General features: G+C 54.4%; 2 protein-coding genes across 2 annotated transcripts; one reads left to right on the top strand and one right to left on the bottom strand.

Moving 5' to 3' along the window:
- Positions 1-331: 331 nt before the first annotated feature.
- Positions 332-4428, top strand: TGME49_289340 (hypothetical protein). Its single transcript, XM_002368328.2, has 6 exons — positions 332-1142; positions 1918-2074; positions 2366-2417; positions 2724-2745; positions 2997-3363; positions 3776-4428. The coding sequence occupies exons 1-6, from the start codon at positions 1048-1050 to the stop codon at positions 4148-4150; spliced, it is 1068 nt and encodes a 355-aa protein (XP_002368369.1). The 5' UTR covers positions 332-1047; the 3' UTR covers positions 4151-4428.
- Positions 4402-18848, bottom strand: TGME49_289330 (ubiquitin carboxyl-terminal hydrolase family 2 protein). Its single transcript, XM_018782080.1, has 15 exons — positions 15641-18848; positions 14160-15015; positions 13404-13562; positions 13012-13115; positions 12672-12763; positions 11581-12328; positions 10759-11205; positions 10257-10506; positions 9248-9849; positions 8441-8944; positions 7116-8120; positions 6725-6796; positions 6137-6243; positions 5863-5924; positions 4402-5426 (listed from the first exon to the last, which is right to left on the bottom strand). Exons 1-15 carry the CDS (start codon positions 17465-17467, stop codon positions 5368-5370), a joined length of 6894 nt encoding a protein of 2297 aa, XP_018636404.1. The 5' UTR covers positions 17468-18848; the 3' UTR covers positions 4402-5367.
- Positions 18849-20951: the final 2103 nt, after the last annotated feature.

Below are 20951 nucleotides of genomic sequence, written 5' to 3'. Positions count from 1 at the left end.
CAAGTGAAAGCTCGTGGGTGAGTCATTCCATGTGATAAAGCAAGGAAGGAAATCCTCGATTCTTCACTGGAAACAGCAGAGTTGTGTGTTTCGCCTCCTGCGACTCGTGTCTTGCCTGGAGCTAGCGACAGAGCGAGATGGGAGGGAGAGGCGGTGAAGGTCACAAAAGGCACAAAGAGGACTTTTACGAGCTCAAAAATGCACTGGAAAACAGGTAGGGGTTTTCTGGAGGAAAACAACCGGGAGAAAGCACGAAAAACTTCCTTTTTTCCTCAACACGCGAGCAGGAGGCTCTGCAAATCTCCACATGTAGAGAGCGCGTGTCTCGACCTCAGAAGAGATCTCTCGTCGCTCGCGTTGCTTCACTGCTGTGAGGAAATTTGCTGAGGAAAAAAAATTATCAGGATATTTTTGCATTTGGCTCGAGCGAAGTATTGCGACATTCTTGAGACTTTGCTTCCTTTTGAACGTCGGAACATACCCGACGCCTTCGATTTACTGGCTTGTCACGTGACCCCCTCTTGAGAATCTTGTGCTTGTGTGTCGTCGTGACGTTTTTTTTCGCCATGAAGAAAACCGCTCCACATCGTTTGCGTAAAGAGATCAAAGGAAAAGCTTTATCTTTCAAAAGTGCTTCTTCGGCTGTTTTTTTTTATCGTTCGATCCTTCGGATTCCATCTTTTTGCCAAGTGGCGTCGCGGCGCCTTGCTCTTCTGGTCTGGCTAAAACATCATCCGCGTATTCATATGCTCATGTAATATTAAGAGTATGCATACGAATATACAAGCATGATTGTACTCCCGCACGCTGATACTCCTCAGCAGATTTGTCCTCTGATCGGAGATCTGAGGACAACAGTTTCTTCTTTGTGTTCCTCTGGTAGCTGAACTTCGAGACTCTAATCAGGTCTTGAGTCAGCTTCCTTTCCGACTGCGAATGCATGCGGTCGATCGGACAGTCGTTTGAACACGATTGATACGCATTCGTTTTCATGTGCATTCGAATAAGAGGGATGTACATGCCTAAAAACCGGGCGCCTTCACAGATATGGAAGCACCGCGAGATGCCGCATACCAGCTGTCCCTCCAGGAATGCGCGGAGGGGATGGGGAGCTTCAGAGAGTCATATATTTGTCACTACTGGTACGCGAACAAGACACGCAAGGAAAGGAAACGAATAAACAGAAGCCTTGCCTGGTGATTCGTGTGGCACACTTTGCTGTGTGGTTTCCTGTTAGACACTTCAATCGCAGAGGGAGAGGGGAACGGAAGCGTGATGCAGACTCACATGAAGGGTTTGAGGAATTGGAAAAGTCATCGAGACTTGGCATCTTCCTAATTGAAGAATTGCACGAACTGAAGCGCTGTCGTCTTCGACTTTGGCGCGTTTCTATTCCAACCGTTGCCCTTTTTTCCTTCGGAACTCCAGGTGCATTTTAGGAGAACTACGCGTCTGCAGTCACGGACACACGTTTACGGTGCACGACACGGGTTTCTTCACTGCAAACTGCTGAGGAAGAGTACTGCGTTCTCGACGGAGAGACAACCCACATTTCTGTGTGACTTTTTTGCCTTCGACCCTGTGCCTTGAGGAGACAAAGCACGAGAGCAGAAAAATTCTCCACCGTGAAAAAGTCCTGTTGAAAGACGTTTGAGGCTGTTCCTGAAGAGTCTGCACGATGCTCGCCATGCGTCGTACCCAGTCGAACCTCAGAGCGTCTGTCGGAATGTCTATTCCATCGAAAACTTGCTGGTCTCTCCTATTTGAAGTGAACAGGTCTGCCTGTCATGTGTAGGTGCGTGACTCGGCGTACAGAGTCCGCCACCAATACGAGCTTATAAGCACTCTACCGCGCGCAGAACTCAGGACGCTTTTCCGTAATGCTTCTCTTTGTTGGCTTCTGTACTCTCTTCCCAGCGGCAAGCTCTTCAGCTGTTTCTCGCTCTTCCCCCATCTTCGCACGTGCAAAGAGAAGGAAAGACTTTCGCAGAAGAAGAAATGCGGAGGGCCCCCGATGCCGGCACCGCCTGATGTGCCAGCGACCCCAGAATGGCGACGCGAATACAACTCGTGGGTGAGGAAAGGTAACAAAGAACAAGACGTCAACAAAAGAGAGACTCAGAGAGAGGAACTGCGTTCTGTCGAACGGGACGCGGTCGCTCCTCTACGGCCTTCTTCACCTGTTCCACTCTGCGCCACTTGACGCGTGCCGTTGTACGTTCGAGGGTCACTCGGGCAGGACTCAGCCCAATGGACATCCTACAGTAATGAAGCGATCAGCGAAGGCAGTTTTGTCGTGTTCAACGCATGCACACCTTTGCAAGCATTTGCAGAGATTTTCCTGTGGGCTTCCTCTTGCTTCCAGGCGCGAGACATTGTCGTACATCAACGCCTTTTAACGCCGTGCCATCTTTGTGGTGAGCGATCGAATTTTTTCCGACAGAGGTTCAGCTGCTCTATCTCAAATTCTCGAACGCAGGAATGCTTTTGCGCATTCTCGCCTTCTGAACGTTTGATTTCCACTTTCTCGAATCGATTAGCATCGCGTCTGGTGGAAAAGGGGAAAACGCTCGAGACTAGGAGGGAAACCGAGGAACGAGGGAGCACGTGAATGCGCAGTCTCAAGCAAGCGTATCGACACATCAACTTTTGGTGAGGAAGCACGAGTTTTACCTTCTTGAAGGCGACTTTCTAACGGGATTCCTTTGCGGTTGCCTCTACAGGTCAAGGTGTCCTTCAGAAAAGGTAAGAGGGCTACGCCATTCCGTGCTTGTTCAACCTCTGTTTCGTCTCCCCTTCCCTAGCGCTTAGTTCGTGATGCGTTTCTCTTTACAGAGAAAAACGTCTCTTTGTATGCATGCCCTGTTTCTATCTGACAAAAGCAAACGCGACCCTATGTTTCCGAGAAGTCGGCCCCGCTATGAGATCGACACGAAACGCACTCGCTCTGTCGCTGCTCAACAGAACTGTGCGGCTCGCCTCTCTCTTTTCGACAGAATGTCTACGCATCTATGGAAGTGCCGAGTGAATTCAAGAGAGACTCACGCATCCACTGAGGCCCTCGCCCGCGTCCTCGCCGCTCCGTTCAGCCCATACGAAGAGAAGATCCGAGATCTCTGGCCGCGCCAGGATCAGCTGAAGGAGGACCCAGCGCGGAGGGGACATCCCGAGAACTCTCCGCCGGCGGCTGTCACCCCCTTCAAAGTGTCGGTTTTCCTCACCGTCATCGAAGCCTTGTGTCGTCAAGAGAAACGTCACACAGAGAGGGGAACTAACAGAGAAGCAAGCAAAGGTTGTACGGCCCCTAGGATGCCGACGAACAGGCACAGACCCAAAAGCTGCTCAACAGCGCAGCAGAAACACGTGAGTTTTTCCGCTCCTGCAGGCTTCCTTCGAGACATGCATTCCGAGCGTAACAAGAAGTGGAGTTATCTGTCCATCTACATCTGGCTGTCGATCTCTATCGATCTACCTCTATCAGTCGATCTCTCTATCTGTCTACATCGGTTGGTGCATGTCGATGTCTGTCTCTCTGTATCTGTCTGTCTGGCTCTAACTGTCTGTAATATGCGTGTCTCTACATCTCTTTCTCCATGGCAAAAAACGCCTCGACGCCTTTTCATGTGCCGTATTGAATGTGACACCCCGTCCTTTGCTCATCGATTGACGTCTCCGCTCTGTCGCTCCGCATTTTCTCCTTTGCCGCGAGAGCTCGAGAAAAGGGATTGCCAGGGTCTCACGTTCCTTTCCGCATTTGTCTGCTCTGTTTCCCCAGGAACTAAAACGAAGGGATCTGCCACCCTGCCTGCGCTATCGATGCCCGCGGACTGAGGCGAGGAGAGACTCCGGGCGACACCCACAGTTGCGCCAGGCAGTGGCGAGCAGAAAAGACTCCCTTCTGTGCTGGCAGACCAGACAGGCTGAAGCGTATCTTCAGTGGTTCCACCACTGCCCACATGTCGCGAAGAAAACGGAGGAAAGCGGAGACGCTTCCCCCGAAAGAAGCCGAGAAACAGACGAGCTGAGGGCGCGGGAATCAGAGGGGTGGCGGGGTGAAGAAGCTGTCTTCAACATCCCCTTTCGCACTCCAGGGAACGAAGGAAACATCGATTCTCTCTTCTTCTCTCTGCCCTCGCATACCCACCTCTAACCAAGTCCATACAAAAACATTCACGCGCAGGACGCATCTGTGTACAGGCGGGTCCTTTTTAGTGTGCAGATGGGGATAAGAGCATCCCTTCAATTCCGAAACGTGTCTATATATAAGTATGTAGACATATACGCACTTGCCTAATATATATATATATATATATTATATATAATATAATATATATATATATAATATAATATATATATAATATAATATATATATATATATATATATATATATATTGGGCAAGTGTGCGCATGTGAAGGCCTGTATGCAGAGAGGACGCGAGTTGCGTCGTCACTCGAGTTGTGCAGGTTTGAGGGGAACAGTCCGTGCCGAAACACAGTCGATGGCGCCATTCTCCGCGTCTCAAAATGTCCGATGATGTGACAGGCCCACCGAAAAAGGGATTCTGTAAAAAATGGCGGCGCGTGAGTTCTCCCTCTCAAGTTTTAGGCAAGAGGCACCCAGTCGCGGTGAGAAAAGGGGACAACGAAAGGGGCGGTGCCTCAGAAGAGAAACGGACTTTCCATCAGCAACGTCGTTTCGCGGCGAGAGGAAGAGAGCAACGGTGGGCCTCAGAAACGTCGAATGACAGACACTGCACAGAAGATGATAAAGCGAACGGAGAAGGAGCACAGACACGGGGGGGGGGGGGGACGAAGAGAACGAGAGCAAGAGAGGAGAGACGCACCGGAATGCTTCAAGAAATACAAAGTTTGTTGACCTCACACAGACGCAGGAAACACACATCTGAAACGTTCTGTGCCGCCTCCTTCAGCAGCAGTCGAAAATATGAGATTGACATCTCTCTCGCGCTATACACAGATACCCAGATCTATCCTGGTGCATGCACAGAGAAATGGACGTCGTCTCCGGGGCGGTCTCCGGAGGAAAAAGGCACTTTGCTCCCTCGGGGGGACTCGCACACAGCCACAGAGAGAAAGCGAAAAAAAAAGACCGCAGGAAAGAGCCTTTCACACGACTCTTCTTCTCTCTGTTCAGAAGACTTGGAGACGCTGCGAAAAGAGAAGAGACACTCCGACCGCGGCAACTCCCCTCTCTCTCTCCGCATTTGCCCCGCATCACAACACAGTCTTGGAAGAAGACACAGGCATCTTTGAACTCCACAGCGCGGGGGAGTGACCATGTGATTCCAGAAAAGAGCTCTTGAGACTTCCCCTCTTCTCGAGGAGGCACACACGAAGCGAAAAAAGCTACGCGATCTTCATGGCCGTCGGCAAGCGCATCTTTGAGTACGGAGCCGGATGCTCAGCTGAAAAGAACAACAAAACTGCATCGCTTCTACATTTGCTTCTGAACCTCGTAAATCTGAGCCCATCCTCACGACCGTTCTAAGCGTGTCTCCTTACATGCCGCTTCACATACATTTGATGTATTTACATATACACAGTACCTATCCAAATGCATATATATATATATATATATATATATGTATATTTGTATATACATATATGTACATATATATATATATATATGTATATATATATATATATACCATCTATAGATACAGACGCACGTCGGAGAAAGACGGTACCTCTGGAGGAATGCAAGGGCAAAGAAGGGGAACATGGAACAGCTGAGAGAGGTACAAGGGAAGCCTCTGAAGCGAGGTTCCCCCGGGCAAAAGCAGAAAGGCAGACGATCCGGGGAGATGTAGAATCGCGAAAGAAGCAGAAAAGTCGACTCACCGATGAGCGTGATAGAGTCGTAGCGCTGCCAGTCCAGGCGGTCGTTAGGTCCCTTCCACGACCTGAGTCGACAGCAAAAACGAAGAGGCTTCTCATGGGTGAAAACGCTGCGCGACTGAAAAGGAATTCCCTGCACACCGTCGTGCTGGACGATGCTGTAGAACGCGAAGAGACACGGCGGAGACTCGTGTCTTCATCGCCCCTAGATGCAAAAAAAGACTCTTCCTGATACATGAAGAACGCTGCAAGACCTGCCCAACTCCTCCCCACCTACCTGTTACAGTCTGCGTACTGAAAGAACGTCCAGTTACTCCAAAGAGGCTTAGGGAGCAGCAGCTTCTCTTTCACTTTGTGCTTAATCTCGTTGAGCGTATCACTCGGCTGCACAAAGAAGGCAGGAAGGAAAGAGACAGCCAACTGGAACAGAAGGGAGATAACTCGAGCAGGACGAATCTCCTCACCGAACCAGCTCTAAGAGACCGCGTTCAGAGCGGCAGCAGACGCCCCAAAAAAGGACTCGCTTGTCTTCTCTACGCGAGAAACTCGAGGCGAGAGAACAAGCAGGTGAAGACACAACACAGACGTCACAAGAAGTGGGCTCGGTACTCCGCAAACGTTTCCTCTCAAAGTCAAACGCGAATCACGATTCCCTTCCGATCCTCTTCTTGACTGCAGAAAACCGTTCCAGCTGCACATGCGTATATAGGTGCGTATCCTTGCAGGTACAAATTTGTGTGTGTCAAACGATGGATAGCGAAGGAGCCCCCTAGAATACGACATTTCTTGTACAAACGGATGGACGTCCATATGGTATATACTGCAGAGCCAGTGGAATGTGTATCTTTCGTCTTTCATTTCGCACCCGGACAAGAATCTCGAACGGATATCCAAAGTACTCTCTGTCTGAAGGGGTTTGATGAACAACTTGCAGAACCTGAGAAAAAAAGAGGAAAAGAGAGAAACACGGAACTCGAGTGTCTTGACACTAGGAAACGCGTTCACCTCTTTACGGATGTCTTTTCCTCGCTTTCCGCTTCTCCGTGTCTCCTTTTTTCCTCTTCACGATAGTCGCCGCTTTGTGCTCTTCTCACCCACCTGAATTCGTGCTCTCCATGATTCGTCTTCTCTTTCTTCTCTCCCTGTGTTTCTCAGCTCCCTTCTTCTTCTTCTTCCCCTCCTTCTCTTCCTTTCTTCTCTTCCTGACCCTCTCTTCCTCTTCTTTGTTTGCTCTCTTCCGCTACGCGCCCTCTCACCTTCAACTCCCCGTTCTCGATGGATTCTTTTTCTTCGGGTGTCCAGTCGAGCTCGAGTCTCAGGGGCACAGCGAAAAGGTTTTGCGTGGACGGCCCGTCCAGTCGTCGGCCGCTCTGTCCGGCGTAGAGCGCCAGACTATGGATTTGCTGCGTCTTCTCGAGATCGTGCAGCGACGCCACCGAGGACTCGAGGAGACGCAAGCTACCGGCGAGCGCGGCGTCGGAGACGCGGGCGCCATCCGCCGACGCAGTCTTCTCGGCCGCGTGCTCGCCGCTTGTCTCGGCAGAGATACTTCGGCCCTCTTGGGAGGCGCTTCTTCTTCTCTCGTCGACGAGCTGGGCGCGAAGCGCGGGAGACATTCGCGCGAGGATCGCGTGAATCAAGTCCTTCACAGTCAGAGGTCTCGAGGAGAAGGGACATCTGGCCGGAATGAGGCCTTCGACGCATCCGAGACTCTCCACGCGTCGGCTGAAAACGAGCACGACGAAGTGGAGCAGCGGGTCTTGCAGGGGAGCCTCCGGAGGCAGCGCAGCGGCGGAAGCACCCCCCGCAGCAGTCCCCAAAGAGACGGGGAAAACGAGTTCTTTCGCGCGTTCCAGCTGCACAGGCGTCAAGGTCGCAGGGTCCACGACGCGCGAGCAGAGCGAGTAGTGCCGCGGTAGCACTGCGAGGTGGAAGATCCGATGGCGACTCCCGGCAGGACCTGCAAACGCGAAGGATCCCGCCGGCCTCGGACGCCGACGCCCCAGCCGGGATCCCGCGCCCAAAAGGGCCTTCTTCTCAAGGCGCGAAAATACTTCGTTCACGCTCAACCGACGCAGCGACGCCTGGGGAGACGAACCTCCAGAGCCGTCGCGACGGGAGACACCACCCTCGCTCACGGCACAAACGAGGCTGTCGATGGTCACCGGCGCAAACGAAGCGTCCGACAGCAACGGCGGCTCAGGAAACAGAAGCAGACGCGAAGGATCCACGCCCATATACCAACTCACGTAGCGCAGGACCTAAACACACACACATAATATACATAAACATATATATATATATATACAGATGTATATACATATGCATAGATATGTATTTCATATATATATATATATATATATGCATATACATATATATATATATATATATATGTATATGTATGTATGCAGAGACAGAGGGAGAGCGGCACCTGGATGACTCTCAGTACACACTTGCACCTATATGGAGGCCTTGGCACACAGTGAGCAATGGGTTCAGATCTCCGTGTGTCTCTGTATGTTCTCAAGACGTCGGCCTCTCCGTTGTTCCCGCGTGAACGAACTGTGTCGCTTCTTGTTACCTGGTTGCATGCGACTCGGACGTCAACCTCGAGCATCTTTGCGACCACAGGCTGGCCCTTGGGAACGTGGATCCAGGGATCTTCGTCTTCCTCGCTGTCGGCCGTCGCGTCTCCGTCTGCGCACTCGAGGTCGGCGCCTGCGCCACTAACAGCTCGCTGGAGCCCTGAGCCTCCGACCGCGGTCGCGGCTCCGGCTGGGGCTCCAAAGGGCCCAGCGGCGGCCAGCGGCGTGACGGGGGAGGGCGAGGCAGTGGGGAGCACCAACGAGGCAGAGACCGACGGAGCGTTGCCTCCCTTGGTCGCCGAGACAGGGAGGCAAGGATCCGAAGTCAGCGCAGACGTCGCAGACCAAGTCGAGGACAGAGTGAAGGAGCTCAGTGTTTCGTTTGAAGAGCAGTGAGAGAGCGACAGGTCGCGCGACGCGAGGCAGGCCGACGAACCCACGCTCGGCCGCGGATAATCCTCCAGCAACATGCCGCAACAGTTCATCGGCCGATTCAAGAGCTGCAGAAAACGAAGACACGCGAGAGCAAAGAAAACAGAGACTTCCAGAAAACAAAAGGCCCCTCATCTACACCTCGATCCAGTGTCCACACGTATACACAAAGAGATATCTGCAGACATGCAGATACAGCCACACACACACACACACAAATACATATTTCTACATATATATATCTATATCTATATACATATATATATTGGTAGATATAGAGATCACGACTTATGGAGAAACATCCGTGTCTATATATAGGGGAATCTGTATGTCTGGGTTGAGTGGCAACCGAAGTTGATGCATGCGTCTACCTCGAGAGGGTCGTAGAGTCGGAACTGGAAGACGAATCGATTCGCTTTGTTGAGGCTGTAGTGGTGGAAGTCGGGACTTGGGAGGACAGGCATCTCTGGAGGGTCACTCGGAATCCGTCCGCCCCGCGCAGCAGAGAGATAAGGGAGGAGAGCGCCGTCGCTTCCCCCTGGTGCGTGTGAGGGGAGGTCGAGCGACACAGGGCTGCTCTCTTTCGAGTTCTCGCCATCTGGAGACCCCCGAGCCTGGCCGGAGAGACTGTCGCCTGCCTTCGCTTCGGCGTCCGGCTTGAGACCGGCCGCGCGCGACGGCGGCAACGCACCGCTGTTCATAGGCGAGGCGACAGTGGTGGAGACGTCGGCGGTGCTGCAACTCGCGGTCTCGTCGGCCTTCGCCGCCAGCGTCTCCTTCTCCTCGGCCTTCTCGCCCAACGGGTCTGCGTCGCCCAACGCTGCTCGAGCCGCGGTCGAAAGTGCCTGCGCCGCCGCACCCGTCGCCGAGGGCGGCGACGAGGAAGCCGGCGAAGAAGACGAGGGCCAGAGAGCGACGCCTGTTCCTTCTTCCGGAGACACACTCGCGCGAGACTTCTCGTCCACCACAGCAGCTGCGAGGCACAAGGAAGGAAACCGTGAGACTGCACACATGCGGTCGCGCATGCGGAAAAGATGGCGCAGGCTGCATGCGAACACCAGGAGCCGACGCAGGCGGAAATGCGAAAGACCAGACGAGCGAAAGACTGAAGCATGCACTCGCGAGAAGGAGAAAGCTCCGAAGGAGAGCAACAGCGGCCACAGGGTGCGAGGCAGTTGGCTGTGACGCTTTGTGCAGCCCAAGAAGACATGCGCTCTGCGGGGAATCCTTCGATGTCGTACGGTGGAAAGCGCGTCTGTCTCTCGACAGCTGGCAGAGAGGTCGCGCAGCCAGCGCCCACAGTCCGCCAGCGACTTGTCGAGTGAAAGACCCTGCGTCTCCTACCGGCCGCGCGACGGCAGAGGGAGATCCACAGCCTACCTTGAGCGTGAGAGGGAGAAAGGAAATTCGCGGGGAGAAGCGAGGGAACGTTCTGGAGCCCTCGGTTCTCGCGGCAGAGCTGACTGAGACGATCATGTCCATCTGCAGAAGCCGAGAGACCGAATTCTTCAGTTGTCGTCTGTTCGCGCTCAGAGCCGTTGACCTCAGCCATTCTCCGGACTTCTTGGAACCGCCGACGCATGCTCTCCGGCGCGTCGATGTTGAACACGAAGATGTCCCCCGGGAAAATCTGGAAAGCGCTCGCATGCAGAGTTCCACAGAAAAAAAACATGCATCCCTTTCTCGCGATTCGAACAACGTACGCGTCGTTCTCTTACTCTTCTTCTCTGTGCTCCCTTCTGCTGCCTATTTGACTCCTTTCCTTCCTTTGGCTCTGTCTCTCTCTGGCGTTCTCCTGTCCCCCGCCTCACAACTGCCCTCCTGCGTTTTCATCCCTTTCCTTCTTTGTTTCTCCCTTTTCGGCGTCCGTTCAGCTACTTGCCTTTTCTTGCGAGAAGGTTTTCTTCGAAGAGAGTGTGAGGCTTGTGGGATTTTTCAGATCCTGGAACTCGATTTCGAGAGCGAGGACGAGCGCAGGTTCTCGCGGCAGCTCGGGTGTCTGCTCTCTGCTGCTCGACAGGGCAGGGAAGTTCCCCTGAGTGCTCAGGAAAACTGGCCCACACAGCGTCGCACTGAGGCCTGCGCCGTAGGCAGCGGCGCATGCAGCGAGAGAACAACTCTGCGAGGTCGCGACGTCGACCAGAGGCCGCTTCTCCCCCGCGCCCGGGAAGAAGAGGCGACTGCCGCCGGACGAGGAAGCAGCGAACAGAGGCGGCAGAGACCCCAGAGAGGAGACATAACGGCGCAGAGACTCCAGCGCGAACGGCCGGGTCAATCCGTCCTCCATGCACCGCAGGAGAAGGCGATACAGATGCGGTTGAAGGCAGACCTACCAACGGCAGACGACAAAAGCATCCCAAAAGGCAACGCGGTTTTGAGACGAAAAGCGGGAGAAAAGACGAAAAACGATCCGAGGAGAGAGGCAGGAGGACGAGACGAAGGGTGAGAGCAAATCCCGGCGAAGAAAAGAGAGAAAAAAAAGGTCGACGGAAGCTGCAAAAACGGAGCGACGCCCAGGTGTCACGAAGGAAGAAGGCAACAGAGAAGAGCTTCGAGAAAGCGAGAACACACACGACAGGCAACGAGACGGCAGGACAGAAAATACACTTCCGTCTCTCGGCAGCAAACGCCTCTGCGAGATCCGACCCACCGCCCCCCCCCCTCTCACAGAAAAGTTCCATCGCTCCATCCCCGGTACACTCACGAGTTTCCAGCCATTCGGAACCAGGACAACGTCGAGGCAAATGATGTTGTTGTCTCTGAGAGCCTCAGGAACGTCGGAGGGATCCTCGCCAACTTTCTTCGCGAGCGCGGCGCAGACCGGAGCGTCGTCTTCCTGTCGGTTTCGTTGGCCTTTGGGGTCCTGCGGCGCCACAGGCTCAGAGGCTTCCACCAGCACTGTGTTTGCGCTGAAGACGTCAAAGTACTTGAGGAAGAGCAGCTGGTGTCGCCTGCAGAATTCATCGTGGTCAACGGCCTCGCGAATCACCGCGTTCGTCTCGGGCACCGCGAGGAAGTACAGACAGGCGTCGAACCGGTTGTATGGATAGTTCAGGTCCGAGGCGCCTCCCGGATAGACGCGGGCGCCGAGAACGCCCCCGGCCCTCCCGCTGTTCCCCACCATCTTGGCGCGGAAAATCTCCCCGAGACACGGATTGTCTGCGAGAGAGAGCGGACTGAAGCGAGCGTCGTCGGCCAGGAAATCCATCGCGTACAGAAGAAAGGCGATCGGCGGCGAAGCCTTCCCTGCACGCTGACTGCAGGCGCCGCCCTCGCCGCCAGTGCCCTCTTCGCCGTACAACTTGCTAAACAGACGCGCGGTGATTTGCTCATGAATCGGCAGAATCCCCACCGAGCGACTCGACTTCAGCTCCAGCAGCGGACGCATCGTAGCCAACGGCAAATCCAGAAAACGGCGGTTCACGAATTGCAAAGGATGGTACACCTTCACCCTAGAGACAGAACACTCAGCAGAAACATGCGCGCCCCTAAAGTGCGAGCTGTAAAAAATACACAAAATAGATACCTATACACACATATATAAATATATATATATATATATATGCATGTGTATGTCTATGCATGCATCTGAAAGTATATATATATATATATATATATACATGCTTTTGCGAGTGTTTACACACACAAAGAGACGTTTACGAATGCGCAGACATGCGGTTTTGTCTCGGAGACGGCGTATACGCTTAGACGTCCCCTCCTGAAAATCGGGGAGACCGAAACGAATGTTTGCACGACGACTTGAGTGTGTACATTCTTGTAGAGGCTGAGGCGTACTTGATTCGCTGTTCCAGGACGCGGCGAATTCGATTTCGGAGTTTCATGAGAAGCTCCTCTGTGCGGCACCTGATGACGACCTGAGGGTTCACCTGAAGCGGAGAAAGCGAGAGATCAGGACGGTCATCCAGGAATTACTTTCAGTTTCGAAAAAGGTCGACATGTTCGCTTGCTTGGAGTCAGAAGCTGTTTGCCTGTCGAGTAGGCCGAGACTGACACCGAGAGGTCCCGATCGTTGCTGCCCGCCTTCCCCTTAACGCAAGCTTCCTTTGAGAGTTCTCGAAACGACTTCTGCGCTTCCTCTCGTTCTCCGATCCCCCTCTTCCTTCGCGGCTCTCACCTTCATGGGGTTGCAGTCGGCGAGAAGCTGGTTCGCGAGACGCTTCTTCACATAGACCAGAATGTACGCGTTGTAGACCTTTTGTCGCGAGCGCGGCGCTCTGCCTGAAGAGTAGGACGAGCGGGAAGGGCACACAAGGAAGCCAGGAGAGAGAAGACGAGGAAGATGAGGAAAGAGACAGCGAAGACGCCGAAGCCGCCAGGACCTGCACGACCCTCCGTTCAACGAGCGTGTGCAGAGAGCAGCCCCACAGGACGACAGACCTGCTGACAAGAAAGGGCGTTTTCTCGATCCACGAGGAAGACGCAGAAAGCAGCTGGCGGGGAGATACGCGAGAGATCCTTTCAGAGAGAAGCACCGAGAGCTCTGAAGGCGAAAAAAACGGAACTCACCTGCAAGGTAGTTACACGGATCTTCTTCGTCGCCTCCGAAGTTGTCGCCGATCGCCGCGTACTCCGACACAGGATACACTTTGTCGTCGTCAAATCTGACCCACTGCGTACGCGGCGGGGGTCGCAAGAAGCAGTAGTAATGCCCAGAGTTGACGTCGCCTAGAAAGAAACACAAGAGAGGACGAAGGAACTCTTAAATTCTGCGAATGGGAACAACCTGAGGCAGAAGCTCCTGACCTCTCGACGAAAAAACTCGTGGGGAGAAAGCCAGCGTTCGCAGAAAAAGGAGGACGACAAAACGCGGCAGAACCATGCCGTCAGCAAGCAAACTGGCGCTGCTCCTCTGTCTTCTCTCTCCTGCAGCTCTGCACTGGCCGTTGCGCTTTTTATCCAGTGGCGTGCATGCAGGCTTCTCGGGAAGAGGAAAACGATCGAAGAAAAGCGCGAACGCGAGGCAACACACCGTTGCCGTAAATGCGGTCGCGACGGAAGACAGAAAAAACCTAGCAAGCCGCCCGTGTCAAATGGAATGGCTCTCAGCACCGCATAGAACAGAGTTGACCGAGATCCAGAGAGGACGGGAAAACAGGAGAAATCAAGAAGATGGAAGCGCGAGAGAACAAGAGAAAGAGAACGAGAGACACCACGAAAGAGCTGGAGAAAACATCTCATCCCAAGGCAGAGGGAGCGCCTGCTGGGGGACAGGCGACAAGAAACGAGACGGCAGACACCACAGTCTCTTCCAGGCCTTCTCACCTTGGTGTACAGACACGGCATGGAGTTCGTAGACGCCGGCACCAGGACAGAATTCGTTGAGGTCCAGTTCACTCTGGAACTCGAAGCTGGAGAATACTTTGACGGTGTCCATTTTTTCGTAATCGAAGTCGAAGCGTTTGAGGAGAAAGATGCAGACCGGCGGAAAGCGGAGGAAGCGGACGCCCTTCCGCGCTCGCTGTTTGCCGAACGCCTCTGCGTCGTACGAGTTTTCTCCTTCGAGAATTTCCGGCTGCACGAGTCTGCGCAGACTTTCCTGGATGGTGCTGCATCCCTTCACATCGAGGTTGAGGTCTTCGTACGTCTCCTTCCTCACGCTCTTGTAGTCGACCTCGATGCACTCGATGTACGTCTCCATCTCGCCCTCAAACATCTTCTTCACACTGCCCTCTGCGGGCGTCCCCTGCATCTGCTCCTCAACTTTGTCGAGCAGCAGTTTGAGCAACTCGTGAGTGTCTTGCTGTGTGAACGCGTCGGCCGCATCCCATCCGAAAGAGCGAATCAAGTCCCGACATGCTACAGGCTCCTCGGAGGTGTACAGACGGAAGAACAAGTTCTGCAGGGCCAGCGAGATGGAGGGCGGCCGGCGCTGCTCCTGTTCCTCCTCCAGCAGCAAGTCGCGCATGTCTTGCTCGTTCCAGTCCGAGAAGTCTTCCTCTTCGTCGTCGCTGTTCACCAGCAGCGCCGCCAGCGGATGCGGAGCTGGCGAACAGTACGCAGACGCGTTGTCCGAGTCTCGTCCAGAGCCGCCAGACTTGAAACGACTTCCCGTCGGCTTTGACGCAGAGCCTTCCTCCATGTGGACGTCGCAGCTTCCATCGAGCGCGTCTTCGGGGTCCTGAGAGGGAAGACAACGCAGGTGCGACAGCGAGGTCCTCGCACAGGTTTTGACGGCTGCAGGTAGGCAACGAAGCCTCGCGCCTTCGAAGAAGATCCCCTCGCCTCACCTTTTCGAGACACTCAGAGAGCGTCGTCTGCCACTACAACTCACAAACACGAAGAGCAACTTCAAGCACAAAATCTCCCAGACAGCACGGTCGCCAGAGAGCCTTTCCGTGCAAGCAGACAGCGAAGGCGAAAGTCGAGCAGCAGGCATTCTAACCAGCGCTTCTCCGCAGCAGTCTCCCATGCCTTGTGTCTTTCATACGTTGTACGAGAAGCGCAGGAGAGCCACAGGAAGTCGAAACATAACTCATTCTCTGTTCATCGCTTCTTTTCCGAGTGTCTCCGCGACTCCCTGTGGCTCACCGTGTCTCACCCTTTTCTCTCTCTTAGCACTCTTTGCTGCGCTCTTCTCTTTCCACGAGGTACTTTAAAATCCTCTTCCGAAAGCCATCTTTCGGTGCACTCGGTCTCCCGCCCTTTCCTCCCCGAAAGGTCCCCCCCCCTACTGCTTCTCTCTCTTATTTCCGGCTTGCGGAAAGACTCCCCAGAAGATCTGCGTCGCGAACGAGAATCCTTACCCTGTTTCGCTCGAGTCTGGGGTGTCGATCGTCCTGCGCGCTTTCCGAGTCTGCGTCGCCTGTCGCTCCGGAGCCGCCGGCGCGGCGCTTTCTGCGGCGGCACCTGCTCTCCAGCACTTGGACGCTTCGCGGACCGCTGATGGCCTTCGTATCGAACGTGAGGGCGTAGACCGCTTGTCGGAACTTCCCGATGTAGTAGAGGCTCTGGAGGAGCGCGTTCATATAGCACGTTGCGCCGTGGTTTCGGAGACCGACGTAGCCTTTGCCAGCTCGACCCAGCGACGCGGAGGCCGGAAGCGACGCGAGGAGAGAGGCAAGGGGAGACGAGGCGCCTGCCGGCGGTCCTGCGATCACAGGTCCGAGCTCGTCGTCCTTCTCGCGGTCGCTCTTGTCGCGCATCTCCGCCTCGGTCGCTCGCGCGGCTTCAGCGGCCTCCGGCGCGGGCGTCGTCGCGGCGCCGCGGACACAGGGCGGCGAGGGGGGACAGGGGGTCCGCAGGCCGCGACTCATGACGGCGGTGCCTGCGGGGAAGACGGCGGCGCGCAGGACGAGGTCTCCAGACTGCGAGGCGAAGAAGCGCTCTTCGTACAGCGTCCAGTAGGAGACAATCGAGTGCCAGCCGCGGTCGACTTCCTCGCAGCTGAACTGAAAGGTTTCTTCCTTCCAGATCGAGCGCTCCGGCTCCGACAGATTCACCACATAGATGTGGAAGCGGACGCCCGCTTGGAAGCTCCAGTCCGCAGGCCAGTCCGGCTTCGGGCCGATCTCGACGAAGGCCGCCGCCGTGCGACTCTGGAGGAACTCCTGCTGCTGGGGAGAGAGGGCGCGCGCCTCCGGGAGCAGCGGAGACGGCGGAGAGAGCTGCGCCAGCCGGCTGTGCGACCGCGTCAGCGGGTGAACCATCAGGCGGAAGCGAAGTGCGGGAAGCTCCTTCCAGTCGCTGTAGAGCGTGAGCGAGTCCACGGGCGCGTCACCCTCTTCCAGTCCTTCGAGGAAGCGCGCGCGGAAACGTGGAATGACCATCTCGAGCTCGTTCGAAAGAGGCGCCTCGAGCAAGGAGCCGTCGTTCAGGCGCCGCGGCGTCGAGGACGCGAGTCCGAAAGCCTTCGGCACCGGAGGAGACACTCCGCCTGAGGGCTCGGGAGTGACCCCTGGGACGGGTGTACAGACACCCAACTCGCCCGCAGTCGCTCCCGCCTCAGGCGCCTTCGCGGCCAGCCGCGAGCTCCCCTTCTCGACCTTGAAGAGCGCTGCGTCGTCTTCCTCCATCGTGCTCGAGAGAAAAGAGACTCCCAGCGGAGACGCGCGAGGGGGATCTGTGGAGACACTCGGAGACAAACAAGCTGAGCGACTCGTCCTCAGCAGCGGCGGCGGAGACAGCGAACCGAGCGCGGCGCCGCACGAAGGAGACAGATGCAAGGCGCCGCGGAGACACACGCCCTCGCGCTCCCGCAAGTTGCCAGCGAAAGACGAAGAGACTGGAGAACGAGAACCCAGAGAGCGGGGCGAGACAGAAGCAGGAGAAGCAGGAGAAGCTGGAGAAGCTGGAGAAGCTGGAGAAGCGCGTGGTAAGTCGACAGAGGACGCGAGAGGGTCACGGTCCGGGAAGTCGGAAGTCCGGGGCGAACTGCAGTTGGCAGACACGACGCTTCTGGGCGAGGAGGAGCGCGAGGCAGACAGAGAGGCCGTCGACTTTTTCAAAGTAAGGGGAACGTCGAACGAGTTAGCAGCGAGCAGTGCAAGCTGAGAGTCGAGTAGAGATGGGGGGACACAGTTAGGATCACTTTTGTTCAACTCATTTGCCCCCTTTCTCTCGCGACGAGACATCTTGGAGGCCTTTCCCCGCTTTGCAAACACATGCTTCGTTTAACGAACAGAGCGTCGCGCAACCACCTCCAGAGCCGCAGACGCAGCTGTCTCCGACTGTGTCTTCGACTTCAGGACGACGCGTTCGTGAAAAAAATAGCGAGCGTCTCCTCCCGCTGTCTCAGGCTTCTGACTGGCGACTCTTCTCCCTGGCCTCAGCACCGAAGAAGGCGCAACCCCCGAGCTGGCGCCGGAGACAGCACCTGGAAGAGGTTCACGAAGAGAGCCGTGACAGAGAAAAACAAGGGAACCCACGGAAACCTCGAACGAGAAATCGGGAGATCCAGGACGCGACCGACACAAACCGAGGGTGTTCTCGATGAGAGGAGAGCAGACTGGTACAAAAGAGGCGACAGGGGCGCCAGAGAGGAAGACAGAAAGGCAGCTGGAAAGACGAAGCAGCGGCCACAGCGCCGAGGTCAATCGAGGCGCGACGGCAACGCGAGAAGCTCGAGCGTCACTCTACACCCCGCAGGCCAGACGGTTGTCGGCTAAAAGGCAGAGAGAACGGAAACGTCCGGGACCCCAGCGTCTGCGTTTCGCGAACAACTCGAGAGACCGTCGCCAGACCGCACTGAGACACCGAACACAGTCTGGCTGCGAGGGTGCATGTGAATCCTTGCGGTCATGAGGGCACTCTGCGTTTTTGTGGCTACGGTACTTCTGCCCGACTGGCTCAGGCCGTTCGTCTGTGGCAGGCGACGAGGAACACAAAAAGAAGTCGAGAGAAAGAGACGAGGGGCGCAAAAACACAGAGACCGATTTGCCTTCGCCGTAAATATGTTTGCAGGCGAGTGCGTGTGAGGTGTACATACACAGGACTCCCGTTGTCCGGGGAGGCCGAAGGAGGGGGGAACACAGGAAAGAAAGGGAGAGACGGCGGGCGGAGAATTTTGTGGCGGCGCGAGTGGACAAAGCGAGCGTTTTCCTTTCCGAAAATCCCCTTTTCCTCGCACGCGGGCCGTCGCGTTGCCCGCGTTTTTGACTGTCGCCGGGAGCTGCCAAGTTGCGAGACACGAGCGAGGCAGAAAGGCAGTTCGCCTGCAGACAGAAAGTGGAAGAAGCCTGTCCACGCTTTCACGCAAACAGCACACGCGTCCTCGAGTTTTGACACTCGCAGCCGGTCCCCGTGATTCAAGTGCCTTTCTGCCGACCTTCACATCTATCTATTTGTGCGTCGAACGTGGACGCGCGAGGACGCATCTGCGCGGTCGACCCATGTGTATATATATGCACAGCACAAACCGACAGCTCTCTCCGGTTAAAGTGCCCGGCGGCAAGCGAAAAAGCGTCTCGTTTCGCGGAGAGAAAGAGCCGGAAGTCGCAGCGCGCCAGAACGACAAGAAAACGACGGTTTTTGGTTGAAAACTCCCTTCCTCGCACACCAAGAGAGGCAGCAGCGCAACAACGCGCGTCGACTCTGCTTGCCTATGCCCATCGCAAAAAAGCAAGAAAAGTGCCCGTCACTCTCAGCACTCTCAGTGCGGAGGAAACCGAGCCGAGAGGCGAGAACAAAGAGAGGCTTCCGCGGTCTGCGGGCGCTGCGAGAATGTCCGCAAAGCATCTGGACCATCCGAAGAGGCGAAAAAGGCAGAAAAACTGACGAAACAGGTCGACTCAGACTCAGAAACAGGTAGACAAAGACGATGAACTGAGCAACGAGACACAGCACCACGCAGCGACCGGGCCGTGAAAAACATCCGGGGATTGGAAGTTCTGCGACCGACCGTCTGGGAAATGCAGCACAGAAATCCGAGAAAACCGACGCACAAACCCTCTTCACATCTCCCCACTCTCTTTGACGACGCAACACTGTCATTTCCACGCCTTCTTCTACACAATCCTTCCCTGTCTTCGCCGTATTTTGCGAAGGACTATCACACTCAACGTTGGTGTGTTTCCTCTGCTTTTCCAACTTCACTCGCCAATCCAACGTTCCAGCAGGACGTACACCTCCAGCCCATAGCTGAGGAGCGCAATGCAACACAACCTTCGTGGTTTCATGGCTTGCCGCATTCATGTTGTTCCTCGCCGGCTTGCTGCCCCTCTCTCCGTCCCCCTTGAACGCAAAAGACTGTCTCAAAATACACACACACACACATATTCATATATATATTCACATATTTATATATATATATATATGAATATATATATATATATATATGGATATATATATATATATGAATATATATATATATATATATATGGATATATATATATATATATATGAATATATATATATATATATATGGATATATATATATATATATATATGGATATAAATTCTGACTTTTGTGCAGGCGTACACATGTAGATGAAACAAAGAACTCTGCATTTCACTTTCAGACTCAGAAATCCATATATGTTACCGACTGTTAGACATGCACTTTTGTGTGCATCATCTATTTCGTCTCTGCGTATACATGCTATGTCCATCTGACATCTGTGTGCAGATACCAGATGTAGCTCAAGATATAAATATATAACGAGAGGAGAAATCGAAGATGCTGATGTGCTCGATATGTATATGTCTATACATACATCTTGTGCATGTGTGCCGCACATGCACCTAATTCATACATACGCATATGTATATGCATATATATATATATATATACATATATATATTAGGTAGAGTGGCTGCGGTTAGCTATCGGATACGTAGCTCTGTGTACAGAATCCCCTGTCTACATACTGCAGAACTCCGTCGTCGCTCAAGTAGATCTGGGAGAGTCCAAGAGATGCTGATAGGAGTAATGCATGCGTAGACAAAGAAATGCGGTCTTCCTTTCGTTTATGTTTCCTGTCATGCCCAGTAGGCCAGAGCACTCCCGCCAACATTGGAAACGGCGCGTTTTCTCTTTCGGAGTGGATAGGCAGAGCGCTTTGCAGGAAAAGAGATCCTTCCAAAAAGTAGAAAAGAATCAATGAAGAGTGCGTACGTTCAGCGTCTTCTCTGTCTCTACAGCGAGAGTTTTTTAGGTGAAAAACGCCTTCTTTTCTTTGCGCTTTCGCTCTGGGTAACTGTATCTCAGACTTTGGCGAACTGCGCGATCCGTTGACGCCTCTGGCGGAAAACGTCTTCTCATTCTCTCTCGTGTGTTTCGCCTGGTGGCGCGAAGGAAGAACATGACCGAAACGCCTCTCTCGCTTGCGCCGCTTAAGTTCACTAGGAGTCAAGCAGGTACAAACTGTACGAGGACTCCTTACGTCCATCTGTACATCTGATACTCGGCTACCTGTCTGCAGGATACGAAGAGACGTGGAATGGTTTCTGTGTGTAAATGTGAGGACAGGCTTGAGCAGTGCGGCAACTGCGAGCGTTCGTGACAAGGTTTCTCTTTGTCTCTTTCCAAGAGCGAAGAGCCATTCCAAGATACACCTGCAAGCGCCGAAGACATGCCCCTCCACCGGATGGCTTCGAGCGCAGGAACCTGCGTCCTTG

Source organism: Toxoplasma gondii, chromosome IX (genome assembly GCF_000006565.2).
Source record: "Toxoplasma gondii ME49 chromosome IX, whole genome shotgun sequence".
NCBI classification, from domain to species: domain Eukaryota; phylum Apicomplexa; class Conoidasida; order Eucoccidiorida; family Sarcocystidae; genus Toxoplasma; species Toxoplasma gondii.
Note: the sequence above shows the minus strand (reverse complement) of the source record. Positions and strands in the feature narration are given on the sequence as shown.

What these genes read in the sequence shown, in the direction of transcription:
- TGME49_289340 (XM_002368328.2), top strand. Translation starts at nt 1,048, where the DNA reads ATGGAAGCACCGCGAGATGCCGCATACCAGCTGTCCCTCCAGGAATGC. An exon ending in AACGCCGTGCCATCTTTGTG is followed by an intron (nt 2,418 to 2,723) that starts GTGAGCGATCGA and finishes TTGCCTCTACAG; the next exon opens with GTCAAGGTGTCCTTCAGAAA. An exon ending in CAACAGCGCAGCAGAAACAC is followed by an intron (nt 3,364 to 3,775) that starts GTGAGTTTTTCC and finishes CTGTTTCCCCAG; the next exon opens with GAACTAAAACGAAGGGATCT.
- TGME49_289330 (XM_018782080.1), bottom strand. Translation starts at nt 17,467, where the DNA reads ATGTCTCGTCGCGAGAGAAAGGGGGCAAATGAGTTGAACAAAAGTGAT. An exon ending in CCAGACTCGAGCGAAACAGG is followed by an intron (nt 15,016 to 15,640) that starts GTAAGGATTCTC and finishes CTTCCCTCTCAG; the next exon opens with GACCCCGAAGACGCGCTCGA. An exon ending in CAGTACGCAGACTGTAACAG is followed by an intron (nt 5,925 to 6,136) that starts GTAGGTGGGGAG and finishes CTGTCGACTCAG; the next exon opens with GTCGTGGAAGGGACCTAACG.